Raw genomic sequence first — 21,666 nt, forward strand, 5'->3', positions numbered from 1 at the left:
GGCTGCATGATTAACAGAGTCCAGTCTCTGTAAGACGGAGGAGGCTGCATGAAAAACAGAGTCCAGTCTCTGTAAGACGGAAGAGGCTGCATGATTAACAGAGTCCAGTCTCTGTAAGACGGAGGAGGCTGCATGAAAAACAGAGTCCAGTCTCTGTAAGACGGAGGAGGCTGCATGATAAACAGAGTCCGGTCTCTGTAAGACGGAGGAGGCTGCATGATTAACAGAGTCCGGTCTCTGTAAGACGGAGGAGGCTGCATGATAAACAGAGTCCTGTCTCTGTAAGACGGAGGAGGCTGCATGATTAACAGAGTCCAGTCTCTGTAAGACGGAGGAGGCTGCATGATAAACAGAGTCCGGTCTCTGTAAGACGGAGGAGGCTGCATGATAAACAGAGTCCAGTCTCTGTAAGACGGAGGAGGCTGCATGATTAACAGAGTCCAGTCTCTGTAAAACAGAGGAGGATGCATGATAAACAGTCCAGTCTCTGTAAGACGGAGGAGGCTGCATGATTAACAGAGTCCAGTCTCTGTAAGACGGAGGAGGCTGCATGATAAACAGAGTCCAGTCTCTGTAAGACGGAGGAGGCTGCATGATAAACAGAGTCCAGTCTCTGTAAGACGGAGGAGGCTGCATGATAAACAGAGTCCAGTCTCTGTAAGACGGAGGAGGCTGCATGATAAACAGTCCAGTCTCTGTAAGACGGAGGAGGCTGCATGATTAACAGAGTCCAGTCTCTGTAAGACGGAGGAGGCTGCATGAAAAACAGAGTCCAGTCTCTGTAAGACGGAGGAGGCTGCATGAAAAACAGAGTCCAGTCTCTGTAAGACGGAGGAGGCTGCATGATTAACAGAGTCCAGTCTCTGTAAGACGGAGGAGGCTGCATGATTAACAGAGTCCAGTCTCTGTAAGACGGAGGAGGCTGCATGATAAACAGAGTCCAGTCTCTGTAAGACGGAGGAGGCTGCATAATAAACAGAGTCCAGTCTCTGTAAGACGGAGGAGGCTGCATGATAAACAGAGTCCATTCTCTGTAAGACGGAGGAGGCTGCATGATAAACAGAGTCCAGTCTCTGTAAGACGGAGGAGGATGCATGATAAACAGAGTCCAGTCTCTGTAAGACGGAGGAGGCTGCATGATAAACAGAGTCCAGTCTCTGTAAGACGGAGGAGGCTGCATGATTAACAGAGTCCAGTCTCTGTAAGACGGAGGAGGCTGCATGATAAACAGAGTCCAGTCTCTGTAAGACGGAGGAGGCTGCATGATAAACAGAGTCCAGTCTCTGTAAGACGGAGGAGGCTGCATGATAAACAGAGTCCAGTCTGTAAGACGGAGGAGGCTGCATGATAAACAGAGTCCAGTCTCTGTAAGACGGAGGAGGCTGCATGATAAACAGAGTCCAGTCTCTGTAAGACGGAGGAGGTTGCATGATAAACAGAGTCCAGTCTCTGTAAGACGGAGGAGGCTGCATGATAAACAGAGTCCAGTCTCTGTAAGACGGAGGAGGCTGCATGATAAACAGAGTCCAGTCTCTGTAAGACGGAGGAGGCTGCATGATAAACAGAGTCCAGTCTCTGTAAGACGGAGGAGGCAGCATGATAAACAGAGTCCAGTCTCTGTAAGACGGAGGAGGCTGCATGATAAACAGAGTCCAGTCTCTGTAAGACGGAGGAGGCTGCATGATAAACAGAGTCCAGTCTCTGTAAGACGGAGGAGGCTGCATGATAAACAGAGTCCAGTCTCTGTAAGACGGAGGAGGCAGCATGATAAACAGAGTCCAGTCTCTGTAAGACGGAGGAGGCTGCATGATAAACAGAGTCCAGTCTCTGTAAGACGGAGGAGGCTGCATGATAAACAGAGTCCAGTCTCTGTAAGACGGAGGAGGCTCCATGATAAACAGAGTCCAGTCTCTGTAAGACGGAGGAGGCTGCATGATAAACAGAGTCCAGTCTCTGTAAGACGGAGGAGGCTGCATGATAAACAGAGTCCAGTCTCTGTAAGACGGAGGAGGCAGCATGATAAACAGAGTCCAGTCTCTGTAAGACGGAGGAGGCTGCATGATAAACAGAGTCCAGTCTCTGTAAGACGGAGGAGGCTGCATGATAAACAGAGTCCAGTCTCTGTAAGACGGAGGAGGCTGCATGATAAACAGAGTCCAGTCTCTGTAAGACGGAGGAGGATGCATGATAAACAGAGTCCAGTCTCTGTAAGACGGAGGAGGCTGCATGATAAACAGAGTCCAGTCTCTGTAAGACGGAGGAGGTTGCATGATAAACAGAGTCCAGTCTCTGTAAGACGGAGGAGGCTGCATGATAAACAGAGTCCAGTCTCTGTAAGACGGAGGAGGCTGCATGATAAACAGAGTCCAGTCTCTGTAAGACGGAGGAGGCTGCATGATAAACAGAGTCCAGTCTCTGTAAGACGGAGGAGGCTGCATGATAAACAGAGTCCAGTCTCTGTAAGACGGAGGAGGCTGCATGATAAACAGAGTCCAGTCTCTGTAAGACGGAGGAGGCTGCATGATAAACAGAGTCCAGTCTCTGTAAGACGGAGGAGGCTGCATGATTAACAGAGTACAGTCTCTGTAAGACGGAGGAGGCTGCATGATAAACAGAGTCCAGTCTCTGTAAGACGGAGGAGGCTGCATGATAAACAGAGTCCAGTCTCTGTAAGACGGAGGAGGCTGCATGATAAACAGAGTCCAGTCTCTGTAAGACGGAGGAGGCTGCATGATAAACAGAGTCCGGTCTCTGTAAGACGGAGGAGGCTGCATGATAAACAGAGTCCAGTCTCTGTAAGACGGAGGAGGCTGCATGATAAACAGAGTCCAGTCTCTGTAAGACGGAGGAGGCTGCATGATTAACAGAGTCCAGTCTCTGTAAGACGGAGGAGGCTGCATGATTAACAGAGTCCGGTCTCTGTAAGACGGAGGAGGCTGCATGATAAACAGAGTCCAGTCTCTGTAAGACGGAGGAGGCTGCATGATTAACAGAGTCCAGTCTCTGTAAGACGGAGGAGGCTGCATGATAAACAGAGTCCAGTCTCTGTAAGACGGAGGAGGCTGCATGATAAACAGAGTCCAGTCTCTGTAAGACGGAGGAGGCTGCATGATTAACAGAGTCCGGTCTCTGTAAGACGGAGGAGGCTGCATGATAAACAGAGTCCAGTCTCTGTAAGACGGAGGAGGCTGCATGATAAACAGAGTCCAGTCTCTGTAAGACGGAGGAGGCTGCATGATAAACAGAGTCCGGTCTCTGTAAGACGGAGGAGGCTGCATGATAAACAGAGTCCAGTCTCTGTAAGACGGAGGAGGCTGCATGATTAACAGAGTCCAGTCTCTGTAAGACGGAGGAGGCTGCATGATAAACAGTCCAGTCTCTGTAAGACGGAGGAGGCTGCATGATAAACAGAGTCCAGTCTCTGTAAGACGGAGGAGGCTGCATGATAAACAGAGTCCAGTCTCTGTAAGACGGAGGAGGCTGCATGATAAACAGTCCAGTCTCTGTAAGACGGAGGAGGCTGCATGATAAACAGAGTCCGGTCTCTGTAAGACGGAGGAGGCTGCATGATAAACAGAGTCCAGTCTCTGTAAGACGGAGGAGGCTGCATGATAAACAGAGTCCAGTCTCTGTAAGACGGAGGAGGCTGCATGATAAACAGTCCGGTCTCTGTAAGACGGAGGAGGCTGCATGATAAACAGAGTCCAGTCTCTGTAAGACGGAGGAGGCTGCATGATTAACAGAGTCCAGTCTCTGTAAAACAGAGGAGGATGCATGATAAACAGTCCAGTCTCTGTAAGACGGAGGAGGCTGCATGATTAACAGAGTCCAGTCTCTGTAAGACGGAGGAGGCTGCATGATAAACAGAGTCCAGTCTCTGTAAGACGGAGGAGGCTGCATGATAAACAGAGTCCAGTCTCTGTAAGACGGAGGAGGCTGCATGATAAACAGAGTCCAGTCTCTGTAAGACGGAGGAGGCTGCATGATAAACAGAGTCCAGTCTCTGTAAGACGGAGGAGGCTGCATGATAAACAGTCCAGTCTCTGTAAGACGGAGGAGGCTGCATGATTAACAGAGTCCAGTCTCTGTAAGACGGAGGAGGCTGCATGAAAAACAGAGTCCAGTCTCTGTAAGACGGAAGAGGCTGCATGATTAACAGAGTCCAGTCTCTGTAAGACGGAGGAGGCTGCATGAAAAACAGAGTCCAGTCTCTGTAAGACGGAGGAGGCTGCATGATAAACAGAGTCCGGTCTCTGTAAGACGGAGGAGGCTGCATGATTAACAGAGTCCGGTCTCTGTAAGACGGAGGAGGCTGCATGATAAACAGAGTCCTGTCTCTGTAAGACGGAGGAGGCTGCATGATTAACAGAGTCCAGTCTCTGTAAGACGGAGGAGGCTGCATGATAAACAGAGTCCGGTCTCTGTAAGACGGAGGAGGCTGCATGATAAACAGAGTCCAGTCTCTGTAAGACGGAGGAGGCTGCATGATTAACAGAGTCCAGTCTCTGTAAAACAGAGGAGGATGCATGATAAACAGTCCAGTCTCTGTAAGACGGAGGAGGCTGCATGATTAACAGAGTCCAGTCTCTGTAAGACGGAGGAGGCTGCATGATAAACAGAGTCCAGTCTCTGTAAGACGGAGGAGGCTGCATGATAAACAGAGTCCAGTCTCTGTAAGACGGAGGAGGCTGCATGATAAACAGAGTCCAGTCTCTGTAAGACGGAGGAGGCTGCATGATAAACAGTCCAGTCTCTGTAAGACGGAGGAGGCTGCATGATTAACAGAGTCCAGTCTCTGTAAGACGGAGGAGGCTGCATGAAAAACAGAGTCCAGTCTCTGTAAGACGGAGGAGGCTGCATGAAAAACAGAGTCCAGTCTCTGTAAGACGGAGGAGGCTGCATGATTAACAGAGTCCAGTCTCTGTAAGACGGAGGAGGCTGCATGATTAACAGAGTCCAGTCTCTGTAAGACGGAGGAGGCTGCATGATAAACAGAGTCCAGTCTCTGTAAGACGGAGGAGGCTGCATAATAAACAGAGTCCAGTCTCTGTAAGACGGAGGAGGCTGCATGATAAACAGAGTCCATTCTCTGTAAGACGGAGGAGGCTGCATGATAAACAGAGTCCAGTCTCTGTAAGACGGAGGAGGATGCATGATAAACAGAGTCCAGTCTCTGTAAGACGGAGGAGGCTGCATGATAAACAGAGTCCAGTCTCTGTAAGACGGAGGAGGCTGCATGATTAACAGAGTCCAGTCTCTGTAAGACGGAGGAGGCTGCATGATAAACAGAGTCCAGTCTCTGTAAGACGGAGGAGGCTGCATGATAAACAGAGTCCAGTCTCTGTAAGACGGAGGAGGCTGCATGATAAACAGAGTCCAGTCTGTAAGACGGAGGAGGCTGCATGATAAACAGAGTCCAGTCTCTGTAAGACGGAGGAGGCTGCATGATAAACAGAGTCCAGTCTCTGTAAGACGGAGGAGGTTGCATGATAAACAGAGTCCAGTCTCTGTAAGACGGAGGAGGCTGCATGATAAACAGAGTCCAGTCTCTGTAAGACGGAGGAGGCTGCATGATAAACAGAGTCCAGTCTCTGTAAGACGGAGGAGGCTGCATGATAAACAGAGTCCAGTCTCTGTAAGACGGAGGAGGCAGCATGATAAACAGAGTCCAGTCTCTGTAAGACGGAGGAGGCTGCATGATAAACAGAGTCCAGTCTCTGTAAGACGGAGGAGGCTGCATGATAAACAGAGTCCAGTCTCTGTAAGACGGAGGAGGCTGCATGATAAACAGAGTCCAGTCTCTGTAAGACGGAGGAGGCAGCATGATAAACAGAGTCCAGTCTCTGTAAGACGGAGGAGGCTGCATGATAAACAGAGTCCAGTCTCTGTAAGACGGAGGAGGCTGCATGATAAACAGAGTCCAGTCTCTGTAAGACGGAGGAGGCTCCATGATAAACAGAGTCCAGTCTCTGTAAGACGGAGGAGGCTGCATGATAAACAGAGTCCAGTCTCTGTAAGACGGAGGAGGCTGCATGATAAACAGAGTCCAGTCTCTGTAAGACGGAGGAGGCAGCATGATAAACAGAGTCCAGTCTCTGTAAGACGGAGGAGGCTGCATGATAAACAGAGTCCAGTCTCTGTAAGACGGAGGAGGCTGCATGATAAACAGAGTCCAGTCTCTGTAAGACGGAGGAGGCTGCATGATAAACAGAGTCCAGTCTCTGTAAGACGGAGGAGGATGCATGATAAACAGAGTCCAGTCTCTGTAAGACGGAGGAGGCTGCATGATAAACAGAGTCCAGTCTCTGTAAGACGGAGGAGGTTGCATGATAAACAGAGTCCAGTCTCTGTAAGACGGAGGAGGCTGCATGATAAACAGAGTCCAGTCTCTGTAAGACGGAGGAGGCTGCATGATAAACAGAGTCCAGTCTCTGTAAGACGGAGGAGGCTGCATGATAAACAGAGTCCAGTCTCTGTAAGACGGAGGAGGCTGCATGATAAACAGAGTCCAGTCTCTGTAAGACGGAGGAGGCTGCATGATAAACAGAGTCCAGTCTCTGTAAGACGGAGGAGGCTGCATGATAAACAGAGTCCAGTCTCTGTAAGACGGAGGAGGCTGCATGATTAACAGAGTACAGTCTCTGTAAGACGGAGGAGGCTGCATGATAAACAGAGTCCAGTCTCTGTAAGACGGAGGAGGCTGCATGATAAACAGAGTCCAGTCTCTGTAAGACGGAGGAGGCTGCATGATAAACAGAGTCCAGTCTCTGTAAGACGGAGGAGGCTGCATGATAAACAGAGTCCGGTCTCTGTAAGACGGAGGAGGCTGCATGATAAACAGAGTCCAGTCTCTGTAAGACGGAGGAGGCTGCATGATAAACAGAGTCCAGTCTCTGTAAGACGGAGGAGGCTGCATGATTAACAGAGTCCAGTCTCTGTAAGACGGAGGAGGCTGCATGATTAACAGAGTCCGGTCTCTGTAAGACGGAGGAGGCTGCATGATAAACAGAGTCCAGTCTCTGTAAGACGGAGGAGGCTGCATGATTAACAGAGTCCAGTCTCTGTAAGACGGAGGAGGCTGCATGATAAACAGAGTCCAGTCTCTGTAAGACGGAGGAGGCTGCATGATAAACAGAGTCCAGTCTCTGTAAGACGGAGGAGGCTGCATGATTAACAGAGTCCGGTCTCTGTAAGACGGAGGAGGCTGCATGATAAACAGAGTCCAGTCTCTGTAAGACGGAGGAGGCTGCATGATAAACAGAGTCCAGTCTCTGTAAGACGGAGGAGGCTGCATGATAAACAGAGTCCGGTCTCTGTAAGACGGAGGAGGCTGCATGATAAACAGAGTCCAGTCTCTGTAAGACGGAGGAGGCTGCATGATTAACAGAGTCCAGTCTCTGTAAGACGGAGGAGGCTGCATGATAAACAGTCCAGTCTCTGTAAGACGGAGGAGGCTGCATGATAAACAGAGTCCAGTCTCTGTAAGACGGAGGAGGCTGCATGATAAACAGAGTCCAGTCTCTGTAAGACGGAGGAGGCTGCATGATAAACAGTCCAGTCTCTGTAAGACGGAGGAGGCTGCATGATAAACAGAGTCCGGTCTCTGTAAGACGGAGGAGGCTGCATGATAAACAGAGTCCAGTCTCTGTAAGACGGAGGAGGCTGCATGATAAACAGAGTCCAGTCTCTGTAAGACGGAGGAGGCTGCATGATAAACAGTCCAGTCTCTGTAAGACGGAGGAGGCTGCATGATAAACAGAGTCCAGTCTCTGTAAGACGGAGGAGGATGCATGATAAACAGTCCAGTCTCTGTAAGACGGAGGAGGCTGCATGATAAACAGAGTCCAGTCTCTGTAAGACGGAGGAGGATGCATGATAAACAGTCCAGTCTCTGTAAGACGGAGGAGGATGCATGATAAACAGTCCAGTCTCTGTAAGACGGAGGAGGCTGCATGATTAACAGAGTCCAGTCTCTGTAAGACGGAGGAGGCTGTATGATTAACAGAGTCCAGTCTCTGTAAGACAGAGGAGGCTGCATGATAAACAGAGTCCAGTCTCTGTAAGACGGAGGAGGCTGCATGATTAACAGAGTCCAGTCTCTGTAAGACAGAGGAGGCTGCATGATTAACAGAGTCCAGTCTCTGTAAGACGGAGGAGGCTGCATGATTAACAGAGTCCAGTCTCTGTAAGACAGAGGAGGCTGCATGATAAACAGAGTCCAGTATCTGTAAGACAGAGGAGGCTGCATGATTAACAGAGTCCAGTCTCTGTAAGACAGAGGAGGCTGCATGCATATACAACAAGTCACCATAATCAATTACAAAGAGAAAAGTGTCATGAACAAGCTTCTTTCTAGCCATAAGCGGGAAGCAAGCCTTATTATGAAAATAAAAACCCAATTTCAATTTCAGCTTTGTCACAAGATTATCCACATGAACTTTAAAGGACAACTTGTCGTCCAACCAAATGACACTTTTTCAATGGATAAGCCACCAGATGTGACAATGCTAACGTTCTTTGGCGGAGTTCTAACTCTGGTAAAGGTCATGAATTTAGTTTGTTGTACATTCAAGACCATAAAGGGAGGCCTGCAGTGACTGAAAAGCACTCTGGAGCTCTTCAACAGCCTGAACCAGAGAAGGTGTACATGAATATATGACTGTATCATCTGCATATAGATGCAACTTTGCTGGTTGCATCCCATTTCCCAAATCATTAATAAGAATTGAGAACAACACAGGAGCTAAAATGGAACGCTGGGGCACACCTCTATTTGGGGCACACCTCTATTTGGGGCACACCTCTATTTGGGGCACACCTCTATTTGGGGCACACCTCTATTAACCTCAAGAAAGCTAGACATGTGATTGTCAGTATATACACATTGTGTTCTGTCAGAAAGACAATTTACTGCCCCTTCACTGAGACCAATGTTTCTAAGTCTAGCTACAGTAGCAAGAATTAATGGTCAACTGAATCAAAGGCCTTTGATGAATCCACAGAGCAGCACACTGCCATAGCTGCAGTTGTGGTGCTGTGCCCCGATCTAAAGCCAGACTGAACCCCGCTCAGTATGTTCTTTTCAATGAAGACGTTTTTGAACTGTGAGTTCACTAGGGACTCAGACTGGCCAGGATAGGGAGTTTGGAGATAGGACTATAGTTATTAGCATCTGAGGGATCTCCACCCTTCAGCAATGGGAGGACATAAGCTGATTTCCAAATGCTGGGTATGGAATTGGTCAAGAGACTCAAGTTGAAAATGTGAGCCACAGGTTCAGTAATAATACCAGCTGCTACCTTTAAGAGGTAGGGGTCCAGGTTGTCTGGACCTGCAGACTTTTTACTGTCTATTGCCTTTTAGTGCTTTATAGACCTCAGCATAAGAAACAGGCTCAAAGTTAAAATGGTTCACATGAGAGCCTATATCATAGTTGACTGTAACAGAGCTGACATTAGAGGCCTGGGCCCCACCATTATCAAAAACTGAACCAGCAGGTACTTGTGCTTGTTTAAAAACCCCTACAATATTGGCTTTATCCTTCACTTCATTAGAATCCACCATTAAATGTTCAGGAAGGCCAGAGACTACATTAGAACCTGACACTGATTTGATTAGCTTCCAGAACTTGGTAGGGTTGTTTAGGTTCTCTGTGACTGCATTTAAATAGTCATCTGATTTGGACTTCCTGATCAATCCTGTGCATTTGTTTCTTAGCGCTCTGAAGGAGGCCCAGTCAACAGGAGCATTTGTATGTCTATCTTGAGCCCAAGAGATATTTCTCTTTCTAATTAATTCTTCCAAGTTATCTGAAAACCAGGGATTGTCCCTTCCACTGATTCTACATTTCTTCACAGGGGCATGCTTATCACAAATCGACACAAATTTCATATAAAAATAGTCCCAGGCAGTGTCAACATCGAGAATCAGACTTACTCTGTAAATATTATGGTACAGATCAAGTAAGAACGCTTCCTCATCAAACTGTCTAAAATGTCTTTTAAAAATATAACGGTGTTTGGCTTGGGTCATGTTTGTATTTCTAACACAAGCAATTGCACAGTGACCACTGACATCATTACATAATATCCCAGTCCATGTGTATTTGTGAGGGGTCTTCGTTAGAATAATGTCCAATAGAGGTGATTTGTGCAGGACATCAGAAAGAGAGTTAAGTGCGTCTCCCGAAGCCGAGGGCGGTCTGTAGCAGCTGACTACAGTGATGTGGGAGTCCTTATATATGTTCACTTTAACCACAAGCAATTCAAAATGTTTGGCTTTGGTAATGGAGAGAATTTCAGAGGTGTTAAACTCGGATTTCACATAAATTGCAACCCCTCCTCCTTTACTCATCTGATCCGTATAAAACAATGTGTACCCATTAATAGTACACAGTGTTTGTGTTCTGTGGTAAACAAGCTGTTCCTGGCTGCCTTTGGCTGACTATTGGCCATTTGGAGACCAGTCAGCCTGTCCAGATGACCAAAAGCCTCTCTGTTGAACCCTAGCATTACAAAAACAAGATTGGTATGAGCCAGGCACCAGGTCTCTCATCAACAGTCTTTCCTGTCAGTGTGAGCATATAGCTCATCTTGGTGAAGGGGTCAGGAAAAACTCCTGTCCCAACTCAGCGCTACTTACCACAGTTCAGACCATTCCACCACATTTCAGATCATTCCACCACAGTTCAGACCATTTCACCACAGTTCAGACCATTACACCACAGTTCAGACCATTACACAACAGTTCAGACCATTACACCACAGTTCAGACCAGCCCCTGTTCAGACAGATAATACTCTGGCTTGTACTTTACCTCAAAGTTAGCCTGGGTTAATAGCATGCACTTCAACAGGCCTCTTCAAGTCAACTTAATAACATATAAACATTGTCCAGATGTTACCAGGCTTAATTAGGACAGCCAGACCTTCAGATCAGCTCCAAAGAGACACGTGGCCAGACTCCTCACACGGACACATGCGCACACACACGTGAACAAACACATGCGCACACACGTCAGATAAACTCTGAACACGTAGCCAAAGCTAGCTAGCCAACTTCATTTACGAAGGCCACAGAAATATGTGTCTCACCCACAGAGAGAAGGGGGAATGTGAGACAGGGAAAAAAAGAGACTGAAAGAGAGGTGGATCTAAGAGAGAAGAGATAATGATATATACTAAACAAAAATATAAACGCAACATGTAAAGTGTTGGTCCCATGTTTCATGAGCTGAAATAAAAGATCCCAGAAATGTTCCATGCGCACAAAAAGCTTATTTCTCTCAAATTTTGGGCACAAATTTGTTTACCTCCCTGTTAGTGAGCATTTCTCCTTTGCCAAGATAATCCATCCACCTGACAGGTGTGGCATATCAAGAAGCAGATTAAACAGCATGATCATTACACAGGTGCACCTTGTGCTGGCAAAAATAAAATGTGCAGTTTTGTCACACAACACAATGTCACATATGTGTGCAATTGGCATGATGACTGCAGGAATGTCCACCAGACCTGTTGCCAGAGAATTGAATGTTTATTTCTCTATCATAAACTGCCTCCAACGCTGTTTTAAAGAATTTGGAAGTACGTCCAACCGGCCTTACAATCGCAGACACTGTGTAACTACGCCAACCCAGGACCTCCACGTCCGGCTTCTTCACCTGCGGGGTCGTCTGATGAAACAGGAGTATTTCTGTCTGTAATAAAGCCCTTTTGTGGGATTTTTTAAAATTCTGATTGGCTGAGCCTTGCTCCCCAATGGGTGGGCCTGGCTCCCACGTGGCTGTGCCCCTGCCCAGTCATGTGAAATCCACAGAGTAGTGCCTAATGTATTTATTTGAATTGACTGATTTCCTTATATGATCTGTAACTCAGTAAAATCTTTGAAATTGTTGCACGTTGCGTTTATATTTTTGTTCACTATAGATAAAAGGGTGATAAGTAGAAGGGTAGAAATAGGGGATCAAAGAAAGTGTGGATGAGGGTTGATAGAAAGGGGTAGAGATAGAGAGGGCCAGAGGGATAGAAGTGAGATAGAGGCAGACAGATGCAGCTGGCCAGACACAAGGCCCAGTGTGTGTGTGTGGGCATGTGTGTGTGTTAGTGTGTGTGCATGTGTGTGTGTGTGTGTGTGTGTGTGTGTGTGTGTGTGTGTGTGTGTGTGTGTGTGTGTGTGTGTGTGTGTGTGTGTGTGTGTGTGTGTGTGTGTGTGTGTGTGTGTGTTTGTCAGTATTTTGTATTTAGAGTATGTTCACACACAGCTTCTCCAGACATAAACCTCACCCTTTTCTTGCATGGACTGGACTGTCACACTCACTTACACAGGGCAGCACATAAGAGAGAGATGGAGAAAAGAAAAGGGAGTGTGAAAGAAAAAAAGAAAACAAGGAGAGGGATAGGGTGGAAAGAGAGGGATCAGAAGAAGTGTGAGGGAGAGAAAGATGAAGTGATAGAGTAATGAAAAAGAAAAAGAAGGAGTGCTGTAGTGATGGTCTTACACGGGGAGCTGGGGGTCCGTGGTCATCGAGATATGTGGATTCTCCTGTGAAGAAACAGAGGTATAGATATTTATTCAGGGCTACAGTCCAATAGTGTTCAATCGAATTATGGCAAATCCACTGGCAGCAAAATCTATTTTATTCAGTTAAGATTCCACAGGCTAGTGACCTCAAGTCAAGGGTTACCAATAAATATCTGAATAAATATCACACAGGCAGGAAGGAAATCTATATCCAGCCACAACAATCGTCAATAACCACCAATAGCCCGGCCTGACCAGTCACTATCTTTCTAAGAAAAACAGAGCGACCTTCACATCTACATAAAGTGTGGGAATGTCATCATGAGTGAGCTACGGCCCATTTATACAGTATCTGCCAGTTGTGGAGTCGTTTCATCTCTGGACAAAGGGTCCCTTTTAAGGCCGCCTCACACTGAGGATCTATGCTCTCCTTTCAGCCCACTCTCCAACTCCAGGACCAGGCTCCAGACAGCGGCCTTTTCTTCTCCACTCTGCACTCGGAGCGGAGCGCGTCCAGAGACACTGAGACGCTATACTTCCCATCACCTCTACAACATTCAGAGGCAAGGAGAGAGAGAGAGATAGAGAGAGAGAGAGAGAGAGAGAGAGAGAGAGAGAGAGAGAGAGAGATAGAGATAGAGAGAGAGAGAGAGAGAGATAGAGCGAGAGAGAGAGAGAGAGATAGAGATAGAGAGAGATAGAGATAGAGAGAGAGAGAGAGAGAGAGAGAGAGAGAGAGAGAGAGAGAGAGAGAGAGAGAGAGAGAGAGAGAGAGAGAGAGAGAGAGAGAGAGAGAGAGAGAGAGAGAGAGAGAGAGAGAGAGAGATAGAGAGAGAGAGAGAGATAGAGAGAGAGAGAGAGAGAGAGAGAGAGAGAGAGAGAGAGAGAGAGAGAGAGAGAGATAGAGAGAGAGAGAGAGAGAGAGAGAGAGAGAGAGAGAGAGAGAGAGAGAGAGAGAGAGATAGAGAGAGAGAGAGAGAGAGAGAGAGAGAGAGAGAGAGAGAGAGAGAGAGAGAGAGAGAGAGAGAGAGAGAGAGAGAGAGAGAGAGAGAGAGAGAGAGAGAGAGAGAGAGAGAGAGAGAGAGAGAGAGAGAGAGAGAGAGAGAGAGAGAGAGAGAGAGAGAGAGAGAGAGAGAGAGAGATAGAGAAAGAGAGAGAGAGAGAGAGAGAGAGAGAGAGGGGGAGGTGGAAGTTGAGTTGTTCTTAAATGTAAAGAGAAGAGAGGACCTCTACTCACTGGCAAAAAGTATCAAAGCCAACAGTGCAATATTCTAGAACACTGCTGTGTGTATGCGTATACGTTTTGGACTATGATAGACACCTTCAACAATTCCACTCACACCTGCACGCTGCTCTTGCTACTTTCAGTGTTTTATTGAAGCTACATGTCGGCCTCTTGGCCTTCATCAGAGCTTTTTGCTCCACTAAACTAAATAAACCATCTTGGTATAATAATAATTGATTTCATTTCTATAGCGCTTTTCATAACAATCTCAAAGCGCATCAAAAGCAAACAAACTCTAAATACATTGTCATGAGTAGCTTAGCTATAGTTGGCTAGGTCAGCCAATAGAGGCCAAGTCTTTGAGTGCATGCATCCTCCAAAAAGAATAAGGGACAGTTCAATGCTTGATCAGAGAAAGGTGGTCAGGGAGATGGTTGATGAAGATGGAGTCTGGTGACAATCTTGTAAAAGACTAGCTACTCTGGGAGTCGTGTAGCCACTGGACTTCTCCTGCACAATGTATGGCACACCCTTGGGCGATGCGTTTGCAGCTTTGGGCGCTAGAAAGCTCACTACATACAGTTCAGAGTAGTAACCAGTCGTCCTCATTACGAGCCCTCTGCCTCAGCACTGCATTCCTCTCACGCTTCAGTTGAGACTCTTCAATTGATACATGCTTAGGCCTACAGTTAACTCCAGTTTACTCCAATTACGTCTTTCCAAATGCTAGCTACTTAGCTAACGTTAGCCCAGAACAACAACACTTCGCTGTAGTGAAAGATCACTGGGTAAGGCTACAGACGATCCATTCCGGTTCACAATGGTGTAAAGTACTTAAGTCAAAATACTTCAAAGTATTACTTAAGTAGTTTTTTGGGGTATCTGTACTTTACTATTTGTATTTTTGACAACTTTTACTTCACTACATTCCTAAAGAAAATAATGTACATTTTCCCTGACACTCCAAAGTAATCGTTACATTTTAAATGCTTATCAGGACAGGAAACTGGTCCAATTCACGCACTTATCAAGAGAACATCCTTGGTCATCCCCACTTCCTCTGATCTGAAGGATTCACAAAACACAAACGCTTCGTTTGTAAATGATGTCTGAGTGTTGGCATGTGCCCGTGGCTATCCGTAAATTTAAAAAACAAGAAAATTGTGCCATCTGGTTTGCTTAATTAATATATAATATACTTTTGATACTTAAGTATATTTTAAATCAAATACTTTCAGACTTTTACTCAAGTAGTATTTTACTGGGTGACATTCACTTTTCCTTGAGTCATTTTCTATTAAGGTATCTTTACTTTTACTAAAGTATGACAATCGGGTACTTTTTCCACAACTGCCGGATCATTTGCGAAGCCGTATCTGACGGTGCGTTCAAGACAACAGGGAAGTCTGAAAAAACCGTGCTCTGACTGGAAAAAATCTAATTGAACAGTCATCCAATGCTTTATTGCCCTCTGCTATGTTTGGACTGCCGTGGTCCATTGCTGTGATCTAGTGTACTATAAAATGTATGGCTCTCCTACTCTCACCACTTTGTCCAATCCTATTCAAGGCTAGAACCACTTTGTCTTTTCTAGTGGTTCTACTAGCCTTGGTTTGCATTTTGTTAAGACATCTGTCCAATGAATTCTGTAACCACTCCCTCTTCAACTCAGGGTTAATTGGAAAATGCTGTTCAAAAGAAGACATTGTATTATCATCTTTATACTCCCTGACAAAGGCCATGCAGCCGAAACACATCAGAGTTTTTTAAATATTTGTTTCCATTGAACATGCTATACAATTAAAGGCATTTTCATTAATTATATGAAGAGTGGCCTGGTTCTCCTTTCTTTTTGATGACCAATTCACCTCTTTTACCAAAGAGCACCTTCTGTCTACAAAGATTTACTACTGTGTACCTTAGCAGCGCTTCCCTTCCTTCTTTTTTCTGATCAGTCACCCAACTTGGAGTTACAAGTTGGAAAGTTGGGCATCATCCTAGAGCTCCGACTTCTCCGACCTGAAGATCACCGACGTCACGATTTTTCCAGTTTGAGCTCGTTTTGTTTCAGAGTTCCCAGTTGTCTTGAACGCACCAAAAGTAGTATGTTGTGGCCGTGGCATACTGCATACTCTACTAAACAGTGTGTACTAAGTAGTACGTAGTATGATTAGTAACTACAGGTATGCAGTTTAAGTAAGTAGTAGACAAGCGAGATTTCGGACATAGCCTGTTTACCCTTTCTGATAGCTGTGGTGTTTGGACTCTGGTCAATTAGTTATCTGATCAGTGGCCTGGTGTCAGAATCACATGCACACACACGCAAACACACACACACACCCCAGCAAGTATCCTTGCAGGCCTCTGAGTCAGTTATACAGTGTCAGCGTGACATCCTATAACACTTCTGTGGCACATTAGTTTGTCAGCTGCAACAGTATATTAATATGGGGACAGCTGCACTGCACACACACCCTCAGGTGTGTCTGCTGCACACACAGACACACACATACACATGCACATGCACTCACACATGCATAATGCATTCTTAATGAGGAATGCAGAGGGAGGCTTGGATTGGCAGGTCGTGCAGAGGCATCTGAGGTTGTCCCAGGGTGGGGAAACGAGAAACAGACATTTCAGTTCCTCCCATTCCTTCATGTTCAGGGCTGTGTGCGTATCTCATTTGCAACGGGGATTGGAACTAATTTCTTCCAGGGCACATGCTCGTAAAAACAGACAGCTACCATCCACCCACAACGACAGGAGCGGTGGAATCTACTGAGCTTCCATGGAGTTCTTCTCTAGACGAATCTAGTTCTCTAGACACCTTGGTTACATTCACAAGACTATGGTTGGATTCTATGGTTTCATGCTATGGTTTGGAATACAAACGTCTATGGTATACATTCTCTCCCACTTGAGTAGGGTTGCACATTTTGGGGAATATTCAGAGGTGGAAACTTTCCGTGGGAATTAACGGAAATGTATGAAAATTAATATAATACAATTTAAATGTAGATGTTTTTTGCATTGGATATATTTACCATACCATATGGAGACAGAAACAGAAACCTTTTACCCTACCATAAGTAGACTAAGTAGATTAAATCCTTCCAATAGAAATAAAACAAACAATTTATTTACGAATTAAACTTTAATTAAATGAGCTGACTCTTCACATGGGATGATTTCACTGAACAACAAAAGAAAGGGAATATTGAATGATCCCTAATGATCCATCGCATCTCCCAAAAACGTTTTCAACATACATCTATAAAATTATAGTCTAGAAACTAAAGCTTTGGTTGTCTTCCTCTCAAGCTTCCATGTCTTCTCCCTGGACCTCCTCAATGTCCACCTCTTGAACATCAGACTCTGAGGCCTCATCTTCGCTGTCACTTTCCAATCTTGTTGAGGATGGCTCATTGTCAGGCTCTAGAAAGCCTCAAATTTACCCGGATGGCCACCAATTTTTCAACCCTTGTACTGGTCAGCCTGTTGCGTGCTTTGGTGTGTGTGTTCCCAAACAAGGACCAGTTGCGCTCTGAGGCGGCTGATGTTGGTGGGATTTGGAGGATGATGGAGGAAACAGGAGAAAGAGCCTCAGATCCACAGAGTCCCTTCCACCAGGTGGCTGATGAGATATGTTGGCACAACTGCCATATTGCATCTCCATCGCAAAGCCCTTGCTTGGAAGTGTACCTCGCCAGACTGCCAAGAACCTTGCCCTCATCCAGGCCAAGGTGGCGAGACACAGTAGTGATGACACCATAGGCCTTGTTGATCTCTGCACCAGACAGGATGCACTTGCCAGCATACTTGGGGTCCAACAAGTACACTGTGGTGTGTATGGGCTTCAGGCAGAAGTCTTCACGCTTTTTGATGTATTTCAGAACTGCAGTTTCCTCTGCTTAGAGCAACAGTGAAGTGGGCAGGGCAGTATGAATGTATTCTCTCACATCTGCCAGCAGAGTCTGAACATCAGACAGGATGTCATTGTCTCCCTCAATCCGTGCAATGGCTGCTGCTATAGGTTTCAGGAGTTGCAGGCTGCTTACCACTCTCTCCCAAAATACATCATCCAGCAGGATCCTCTTGATGGGGCTGTCCATATCGACAGACTGTGATATGGCCATTTCTTGGAGAGACTCCTTCCCCTCCAGGAGACTGTCAAACATGAATACACATTGCCTGTGAGCATCAGAGGTTAACCAGTTGCATACACAGCTCAAGCAAGACATTCATCAGCATTTATCTGACTACATTCCTCCATTGGGTCAAAAAAACTTCTGATTCCAGGAGGACCATGAGCTGTTTCTACCGATAAGTTGTCTGATTAATAATTTTCACCTCGAATAGAAGTAGATGGACTTTTGTCAGAGGTTGCTTGTTGTGAGTGCTGAGGGAACTTTATGCACTTGGCCAGATTATTCTGCATCTTTGTTGCACATATGATTTGGCACAGTATTTGCAAATGTGCACAGCTTTTCCTTCTACATTAGCTGCAGTGAAATGTCTCCACACATCAGATAGTGCCCGTGGGATTTTGCTGTAAAGATTAGGGAAAAAATAGTAAAAAAAATATACAATTCCATGTACAGATAAATAGTTAAGCAGTTAGATTAAACAACTCTTTTGTAAGATAAATGTTTTAAAAATAAACATGTACGGAAACAGGTGAATTAACACTCCTCAGTTAGCAGGCTCAAGCAAGCTAAAACCCACATGGTAGCAAAAACTAACTAGCAGAAATTGTTAACAAGTTAGAAAAGATTTAAACACACTTTGCTGTAGGCTACGATTTACTAGTTAACTAAAAAGAATGTATGTCATATAAAATATATTCACCCCACTCAAAACTTACCAGAAAGCATGTAGTTCTTGGCTCAGACAGTGTAGTAGTGTGGGCTCAAAAGCATCTCATTAGTGTGCAATATCTTGAGAATCAGCTGTACATGTGATGGAAGAATGCACTGTGCATGCAGAGATTTGCAATTCCATTGAATTGGGGATAGTTTAACCAAAGTATGCCACAATAATTGCCTTGTGTATCCCACAAAAAAAGGTTCACTGTAATAAGCTAACTTTTTTGATGAATTTACACAAAATTCATCTTTGATGATCGTGCCTCTTTCATTCAATAAGTGGAGCCAACTTACAGAGGTCATACATACCAGGGTTGGGCTCAATTCAGAATTTAATTGAGAATGCCTCATAAATTCCAATTAAATTATTGAATTAGAATTTAATTTGTATTGAAGTAGTAAACAGGATACAGACATAATTGCAATTTCAATTTGAATGAAAGAAAATATAATTGAATTCAGTGAAATTCAATAAAATTAAAATGCCTATTCTATTCTATATTAGGTGTAGTCTATACAAATATACATCTGGTACATAAAACATCATACATGTCGTTATATACATGCAAATAAAATATTGTTGAAACAGTTTATTTTGAGGACAAACTCTTAATGATCAAGGAAAACAAAACCTGTATGCGAATATTCTAAGTTATTATATTTCATTAATCACTTTGTTCAATATGGGGTAAATACTACATTTACCAGAATGATTTAGTTTAACCCTGAAGTTGACCCTGAGGACTTCAAAAAGAAGCCAAACAAATGAAATGGTTGGTGGAAATATAATTGGCTATATTAAGCACTAAGGTTAAAAGAGGATATGAACATCGTTTCCAGAGAAAGGTGCTATATTTGTTGGTATCTGGAAGTGTGAACGGTCAGGTTAAATGAAACTCTCATGTTCTATTACTAACCACGATTCCATCCACACGCCTTAATGTGCAAATACTGATATAATAACCATCATCTCGAAGTAAACTTGGAGTCACGCGATGTGATGGTGTGTGGTCCTCCCACTGTGACTCGGGAAACCATGTAGTTTATTAGGCTACAGATGAAATAAATGATGATGAATTTCTCGGGGTGGTGAAAGTGCATGGTATGAGCTTGATTCTCCGTTTCAATAAATATTGAGGGTCTTATTCTGGTGACATGATGATCGATGCTTGACTGCCATTTGACAAATAAAAATATTCTCTCCCTTATCCATAATAATCTCATCATGTTTACTGCGAGCTGTTGGCTAGAGGCATGTGCCAAGACCAGAGTAAGCACATTTGCTATTTAACGCAACAGTTTGTAGAAAAACTATAGGTAGTGTTGAAAATGGGATGGAAACATATTGAACATTAGATTTTGATTTGGTACATGAAAACTTAAGCGAAAAAGTACATTTTGAGTTCACTATGTCATCACACATTGTTTTTTATCCGCAACAAGTCAGTTTGGTGTAAAAACACCACTGGTGGGAAAATGTACATATTTTCTTTATGCAGATTTTAGAATATTCGCATTAAAATCTGTTGCCAATTGGATGGAAGCCTAGCTACTAAGTAGAATTTACTTGAATTGCACTGAATTCAATTCTACTTCCTGTCTCTCAAACTCAAATTCAAACGCTACATCCTGTGGGGTGTGGCCAATTCAATTCAAATGTCAACTCACAAATTGTATGGGAGTCAATTCCCAAATTCTGAATTAAGCCCAAACCTGATACATATGGTACATGGACAACAGCGATTGAAGAAGGGGGAGGAAGGGGGAGGAAGGGGGAGAAGGGGGAGGAAGGGGGAGAAGGGGGAGGAAGGGGGAGAAGGGGAGATGAAGGGGGAGAAGGGCTAGGGTTCACACAGCAGGAAAGGTTGATGTTCTTTGACCCTTAGGTAACACCTTCAACTCTGACCCACAGCCAGGGGTTACAGAGAGGTGAGTGTGTGTCTCTCTCTCTCTTTCCGCGCGCGCGCGCGCGCGCGTGTGTGTGCGTGCGTGGGTGCGTGTGTGTGTGTGTGTGTGTGTGTGTGTGTGTGTGTGTGTGTGTGTGTGTGTGTGTGTGTGTGTGTGTGTGTGTGTGTGTGTGTGTGTGTGTGTGTGTGTGTGTGTGTGTGTGTGTGTGTGTGTGTGTGTGTGTGCGTGCGTGTGTGTGTGTGTGTGTGTGGCCAAGGGTTAATGGGATTAGTGTATCATGGGATACAGGGGCGTGCTACTGGCTGAACAGCAGATTAAGGTGCCCTACCATAGAAGTTCAAATCAAATGTAAAAGTGTGTCACATGCGCCGACTAAAACAGGTGTAGACTTTACCGTGAACTGCTTACTTACAAGCCCTTTCCCAACAATACAGAGTTTAAAAAAAGAAAATATTAGCCAAAAAAAAGGAAATAGTAGCATAATAAAATAACAATAACGAGGCTATATACAAGGAGTACCGGTACTGAGTCAATGTTCAGGGCTGCAAGATAGTTTTCTATTTATTTTATTTATCCTTTATTTAACAGGTAGGCCAGTTGAGAACAAGTTCTCATTTACAACTGCGACCTGGCCAAGATAAAGCAAAGCAGTGCAGCAAAACCAACAACACAGAGTTACACATGGGATAAACAAATGTACAGTCAATAACGCAATAGAAATCTGTATACAGTGTGCGCAAATGAAGTAAGGAGGTAAGGCAATAAATAGGTCATAGTGGCGAAGTAATTACAAATTAGCAATTAAACACTGGAGTGATAGATATGCAGATGAGGATGTGCAAGGAGAAATACTGGTGTGCAAAAGAGCAGAAAAAAACAAAAAACAAATATGGGGATGAGGTAGGTAGTTGGTTGGATGGGCTATTTACAGATGGGCTGTGTACAGCTGCAGCGATCGGTAAACTGCTCTGACAGCTGATGCTTGAAGTTAGTGAGGGAGATATAAGTCTCCAGCTTCAGTGATTTTTGCAATTCGTTCCAGAAATTGGCAGCAGAGTACTGGAAGTAAAGGCGGCCAAAAGAGGTGTTGGCTTTGGGGACGACCAGTGAAATATACCTGCTGTGAGATAAGGCGGGGCTTTAC

The 21,666-nt window shown here is 45.0% G+C and overlaps 1 protein-coding gene across 1 annotated transcript in view; it reads right to left on the reverse strand.

Moving 5' to 3' along the window:
- LOC139582751 (uronyl 2-sulfotransferase-like) overlaps positions 1-21,666 on the reverse strand; it is a 201,961-nt gene that overhangs the window by 54,657 nt on the left and 125,638 nt on the right. Inside the window, exon 2 of the mRNA XM_071413043.1 lies at positions 12,499-12,542. Coding sequence (XP_071269144.1) covers positions 12,499-12,542 — 44 coding nt within the window. The remainder of the gene's footprint in view (positions 1-12,498; positions 12,543-21,666) is intronic.

Source organism: Salvelinus alpinus, chromosome 8 (assembly GCF_045679555.1).
Source record: "Salvelinus alpinus chromosome 8, SLU_Salpinus.1, whole genome shotgun sequence".
NCBI lineage: Eukaryota > Metazoa > Chordata > Actinopteri > Salmoniformes > Salmonidae > Salvelinus > Salvelinus alpinus.